Genomic DNA, 6,234 nt, shown 5'->3' with positions numbered 1-6,234 from the left:
CAAAGGTGCTTCAACAAAGTATTGAGCAAAGGCTGTGAATACTTATGTACATGTGTTTTTTTTTTTTTTTTTAATAAATTTGCAAAGATTTCAAACAAACTTTCACATTGTCATTATGGGGTATTGTTTGTAGAATTGAGGAAAATAATGAATTTAATCCATTTTGGTATAAGGCTGTAACATAATAAGTGGAAAAAGTGAAGCACTGTGAATACTTTCCGGATGCACTGTACGTTCATAGAATGTTCTTAGGAACTAAATTACTTGGCATAAGAATGGTTTATTATGCTGATTGTTGTTTTACAGAAACTGAATTATTTAATGAACACTGGTGTATTTAATTGCTGATACCACCACCATTTTATAAAAGCAACAAGCCACTCGCATTAGAGGGATTTTACCACAAGGAAGGTGGTTTTAGGAACGACGCAATGAACGCCCCTTACCCATGGTAAAATCACAGTAATGCACACCCTCTCGTGACTTACTGTGTAAGTATGTAACTTTTTCTGTTAAAATACATCATACCCAGCTTAATATTCATAGAAAATAAAGTAAGCCATTTATTGTTTAATTGTCTTAAACTGTAAACAAGGTGTCTCTGTGGTGCTATGTGTTTCCAGGGAACACACACAAACTGATAAAATGTTAAAAATGGCTTGAATGCACTGTGAAGTCACGATGGATAAATATTGATCTATATTTATAAATACTTAAATATTTATCGCTTTATCATTCTAATCGCATATTTTTTAGCATTTTGATTAAATACTGTAGTGTGCATTAGCAGACAAATCTTTAAATCATGTGGTGCCAGTCAGTGGAATGCATCATAGTTTACAAAATAATATTAATAAATATGTATTTTTAAGTTGGAATGTTCAGAGCAACTGTGACCAGTTCAGGTTACTCACTAATCAAATACACAAACAAATGTGGATAAACAGATAAAACAATTAGCAAGAACTGGTTCTTTCAAAGTATTGAACAGCATTAAGTAAACAAGTATTGAATAGATACACTAAAGACATTATATAGACCTTTTACATGAATAAGATATAAAATATATAATATAAAATGTTCATTTCTGTGAGAAACAAAATATGGTAAATTAAATGGATATCTGCTAGCAAAATTTTTTTTATTAAACATTCTAAATTCTAAAAACAAAACAGAGTTCATCCCTCATGTTTGGGCTCTATTGAAACAGTCTGAAGGTAGTTGTCATGGTAATGCTTTAGTGTTGACAAATTACATCAACCTCGAGCAATATTAGTTCTGCACTGGTCTACAGGCGGTATCATCTTGACGATATCAGATCTTCTGTGAGCCAATCATCACTTTGGAGACAAAGTTGACGATGGCGCTGGCAGGCTGCTCAGGGTTGTGTTCAGCAAACAGGTGGCACACATTCTCCATGGCACTGCCTTCTTTACGTGCCACAAAGCCAAAGATCCTGCAACGAGAAGGAACTCGTTTAAAAGCCCTTAAACAAATTCTGAAATTAGCGAATATAGTCAATTTCACTTAAAACATGATCGAATTATAGTACTTACTTTGCTGGGGTGCAACCATCTCTTTTCCATCTTGAAATGAACCCAAACAATAAAAGAGAAATAAAAGATTTAAGAAGAAGATCAGTGTAACTGAATTTTTTTTTTGCCTGATGAAGCATAATTGACTCACTTTCTGTCCTGAGGGTCCAGAGCACAGAATATGACTGTGTTGACAGCATAGTGTCTTCTGAAGAACAGTCTAGAAAGAGAACAGGAAATGGTGAGGAGAGAGGAATACTTCATTTTAATTGATCAGATGTTTGTTCCGGCTGCATGGGTATCAATACGAGAGATGGTATATATATCAGCAGAATAAGTTACTTTCTCTGGTTGTCTGTGAGTGTGATGCCTTGTGAGGAAACTTTGAAATGCAGGACAGTTGATGAAGGCAGCGGGTCTGTGCTCAGAATCTCATTGGTGGCTTTCTGTACTGCTTGACAGCCAGTCAATGACTCCATCTCCACCAAACCCAGAAACCACACGTTACACGCTACAACAAAACATCAATACTAGATAACTATTCTTGTTAAAGGATCTGATAGTCAAACAGTTCTGTGCTGAAGTTTGAGATGCACCTGCTCCTTGTTTCAAGAGTTCAGCTGCAGAATTGGTGATGGACTGTGAAGATGCACTAACAGCGTCCTCTAGTGGATCTGAGGAGAAACAAGTGAGTGTGATTTGACTCGCTTACTATTTTAGGAGAGATAGTATGCGATTTGGATGGCAGCCAGTGTATCTCTGTGGAATGAACATTTCGTTCTCTTCAACATACAACCTTATTTTTTCTCAAATGCTTAGAGAGACCCAGAGAATGCTTTGTCAGAATTTTGTGGTTGTGGTATTACTGTAAAAAAAAAAAGACTTTTCTCAGCTGAATCTTCTACCTCTGTTAGGTATGATGAGTTTACAAGGAAGAGCCAAAGGAGTGATGGAGTGTTGAAAGACCAGAGCAGTGAGACTTCCTGTTGGACAAACAAACACACACTGAGAACTGAACAGTTCTCTACAGCAAAATCTGATTCTGAAAAAGTATTTACAGTATGTTTTAATTACACGTCGTCTTGAACTATTATCTTTACGTCTCTTCAGTATGTTGTAGCTTGCCTCTAGCAGATTACTATCAAGTAGCCTTGCATAAACGCATCTGCTAAATGAATAAACAAAAATGTACAGTACTTTGCAGCAGTTTTGAGTTATCCAGGCAGGGTCAGAGGGGATAATTAATATTCTGAGAGAACTCAATAGATGGTTTAATGGCAGGACTGAGAGAGGGCTTACCAAAGCACGGCTCATTAGGGCATCCCTTGAGTCGAACCCCTTTTTGTGTACACTCAATGAGGAAGTGACGTACAAGCTCATAGGACAGATCTCCTGAGACTGAAAGAGTGAAACAGAAAGAGCATAAAAAAGACTAAGATTTGTAGGCTGTATTGATCTGTGAATTAGTCAAAATAATTCTCCTGTATTTAAAGCATTATTGTGAGCTCAGATTACAGACTCTACTCTCATTTCAACACTCTTCGGTTCTCTTTCTTTCTGAAGGAATTCTCTTAGGGCCTTGTGCAGGGTTTAGTTTCACACTCACAAAAGGTCTTAAAGTAAGGCACATATCTGTGATTTTGTCAGTACAGGTGGACACAATGCTTGAAGGCTTAGCGAAAACAAAGGTTGGTAGGTGTGTGTACAGTGGTGTGAAAAAGTGTTTGCCCCCTTCTTGATTTCTTATTTTTTTGCATGTTTGTCACACTTAAATGTTTCAGATAATCAAACAAGTTTAAATATTAGTCAAAGATAACACAAGTAAACACAAAATGCAGTTTTTAAATGAAGGTTGTTATTATTAAGGGAAAACAAAATCCAAACCTACATGGCCCTGTGTGAAAAAGTGATTGCCCCCTAAACCTAATAACTGGTTGGGCCACCCTTAGCAGCAACAACTGCAATCAAGCGTTTGCGATAACTTGCAATGAGTCTTTTACAGCGCTGTGGAGGAATTTTGGCCCACTCATCTTTGCAGAATTGTTGTAATTCAGCCACATTGGAGGGTTTTCGAGCATGAACTGCCTTTTTAAGGTCATGCCACAGCATCTCAATAGGATTCAGGTCAGGACTTTGACTAGGCCACTCCAAAGTCTTCATTTTGTTTTTCTTCAGCCATTCAGAGGTGGACTTGCTGGTGTGTTTTGGATCATTGTCCTGCTGCAGAACCCAAGTTCGCTTCAGCTTGAGGTCACAAACAGATGGCCGGACATTCTCCTTTAGGATTTTTTGGTAGACAGCAGAATTCATGGTTCCATTTATCACAGCAAGTCTTCCAGGTCCTGAAGCAGCAAGACAGCCCCAGACCATCACACTACCACCACCATATTTTACTGTTGGTATGATGTTCTTTTTCTGAAATGCGGTGTTACTTTTATGCCAGATGTAATGGGACACACACCTTCCAAAAAGTTCAACTTTTGTCTCGTCAGTCCACAGAGTATTTTCCCAAAAGTCTTGGGGATCATCAAGATGTTTTCTGGCAAAAATGAGATGAACCTTAATGTTCTTTTTGCTCAGCAGTGGTTTTCGTCTTGGAACTCTGCCATGCAGGCCATTTTTGCCCAGTCTCTTTCTTATGGTGGAGTCATGAACACTGACCTTAACTGAGGCAAGTGAGGCCTGCAGTTCTTTGGATGTTGTTGTGGGGTCTTTTGTGACCTCTTGGATGAGTCGTCGCTGCGCTCTTGGGGTAATTTTGGTCGGCCGGCCACTCCTGGGAAGGTTCACCACTGTTCCATGTTTTCGCCATTTGTGGATAAGGGCTCTCACTGTGGTTCTCTGGAGTCCCAAAGCTTTAGAAATGGCTTTATAACCTTTTCCAGACTGATAGATCTCAGTTACTTTCTTTCTCATTTGTTCCTGAATTTCTTTGGATCTCGGCATGATGTCTAGCTTTTGAAGATCTTTTGGTCTACTTCACTTTGTCAGGCAGGTCCTATTTAAGTGATTTCTTGATTGAGAACAGGTGTGGCAGTAATCAGGCCTGGGTGTGGCTAGAGAAATTGAACTCAGGTGTGATAAACCACAGTTAAGTTATGTTTTAACAGGTGGGGCAAACACTTTTTCACACAGGGCCATGTAGGTTTGGATTTTGTTTTCCCTTAATAATAACAACCTTCATTTAAAAACTGCATTTTGTGTTTACTTGTGTTATCTTTGACTAATATTTAAACTTGTTTGATGATCTGAAACATTTAAGTGTGACAAACATGCAAAAAAATAAGAAATCAGGAAGGGGGCAAACACTTTTTCACACCACTGTATGTGTTTAAAGTCTGTGTCCCTCTAGCCAATTCGAAACAACTTGATTTTAGCCAAGGATGAGACTTGACGAGACCACAAGGGCTCTCCCCAACGACCGAACAATTTTTTTCAAAAACAACAGAAGTTCAGTTTTAGTTGGTGAGACCATTATTATCATTATGGCCTACAGCTGAAAAAATCAAAGGAGAGACACCAGCTGGTGAAGATGTGTCAAGGTGAAGATATCTGTGAAGTGCTTTTTAGATGGATGACACTTTAACGAGAAATTGTTGGACATTGCAGTACTTAATTTCCCTCATCTTTAATGACTGGAGTCCAATTATTAAATAAACATCATGTTTTATAGGTAATTTCATTAGTTATATTTGAGATGATGGCCCAGGCTGATACGTCCATGTCAAGGGGATGTGAAACCACTGGCAGAATCTTCTGAGGCACAATTGAATGGCCCTTCAACTGGATGAATTTGTCGTTTTATTGTTTTTATTTTTGGGGGGAAATGAAGAAAAATTCCAAACATGATTGAAGCATGGCTCCTGGACACACAAATTTTAAAGGCCCCCACCGTCCCTAGTGGCAGACCAACATTTTATGTAAACAACAAGTAAGTTGACTGCAAAGAGTACTCCGGGGCCCAAGTAATCAACTTGCGCTGTTTACTGCAAGGGGCCTCAGGGGTGGTAGTGGTTTGTTGGCTCTGTATGTGTTGAGGGGCCAATGGGCTCTAGTGTTCAGCTCGTGGTGTATTTGCTGAGGTCCAGTTGCTTTAGTGGCCAGCTCTCATTGTAAGCACCGAGCGCCCTGGTGTTCAGTGTCTTTTGGCTGTCATGCCATGCAGGTCCTTGGCAAAAAAAAAATTTTTTAATTAAAAGTTGCAATGACACCATTATTTCTCTCTCTCTCTCTCTATATATATATATATATATATATATATATATATATATATATATATATATATATATACACACACATTTGTGCTCAAAAGTTTGCATACCCTTGGAGAATTGGTCATATATGTACCATTTTTAAAGAAAACATGAGTGAGCAGGCAAAACACATTTCTTTTATTTCTTATGGGATTCATATTCAACAGTAGGTTATAACAGAATCATAAAACAAAACATGGCAACAAAGAAAAAAATTTAATTACCCAAAAGTCTGCATACCCTTTAGCATCAATGACATCGTGCAGTCTTTTGTAATAGTTGTCTATGAGGCCCCAAATTCTTGCAGGTGGTATAGCTGCCCATTCATCTTGGCAAAATGCCTCCAGATCATGCAAAGTCTTTGGTTGTCTTGCATGAATTGCATGTTTGAGATCTCCCCAGAGTGGCTCGATGATATTAAGGTCAAGAGACTGTGATGGCCACTC

At 38.4% G+C, this 6,234-nt stretch overlaps 1 protein-coding gene across 1 annotated transcript in view; it reads right to left on the bottom strand.

The window, feature by feature from the left end:
* Positions 1 to 293: 293 nt before the first annotated feature.
* Positions 294 to 6,234, bottom strand: part of LOC127440552 (tensin-3-like) — a gene marked incomplete at its 5' end in the record, with an annotated part of 39,630 nt that continues 33,689 nt past the window's right edge. The window contains 7 exons of the mRNA XM_051697225.1: positions 294 to 1,456; positions 1,557 to 1,586; positions 1,687 to 1,755; positions 1,878 to 2,046; positions 2,132 to 2,209; positions 2,441 to 2,518; positions 2,835 to 2,933. Coding sequence (XP_051553185.1) covers positions 1,315 to 1,456; positions 1,557 to 1,586; positions 1,687 to 1,755; positions 1,878 to 2,046; positions 2,132 to 2,209; positions 2,441 to 2,518; positions 2,835 to 2,933 — 665 coding nt within the window. The remainder of the gene's footprint in view (positions 1,457 to 1,556; positions 1,587 to 1,686; positions 1,756 to 1,877; positions 2,047 to 2,131; positions 2,210 to 2,440; positions 2,519 to 2,834; positions 2,934 to 6,234) is intronic.

This window comes from Myxocyprinus asiaticus, chromosome 5 (assembly GCF_019703515.2).
Source record: "Myxocyprinus asiaticus isolate MX2 ecotype Aquarium Trade chromosome 5, UBuf_Myxa_2, whole genome shotgun sequence".
Lineage (NCBI taxonomy): Eukaryota > Metazoa > Chordata > Actinopteri > Cypriniformes > Catostomidae > Myxocyprinus > Myxocyprinus asiaticus.
The sequence above is the reverse complement of the archived record's forward strand: the minus strand, read 5'-3'. Positions and strand labels throughout refer to the sequence as shown.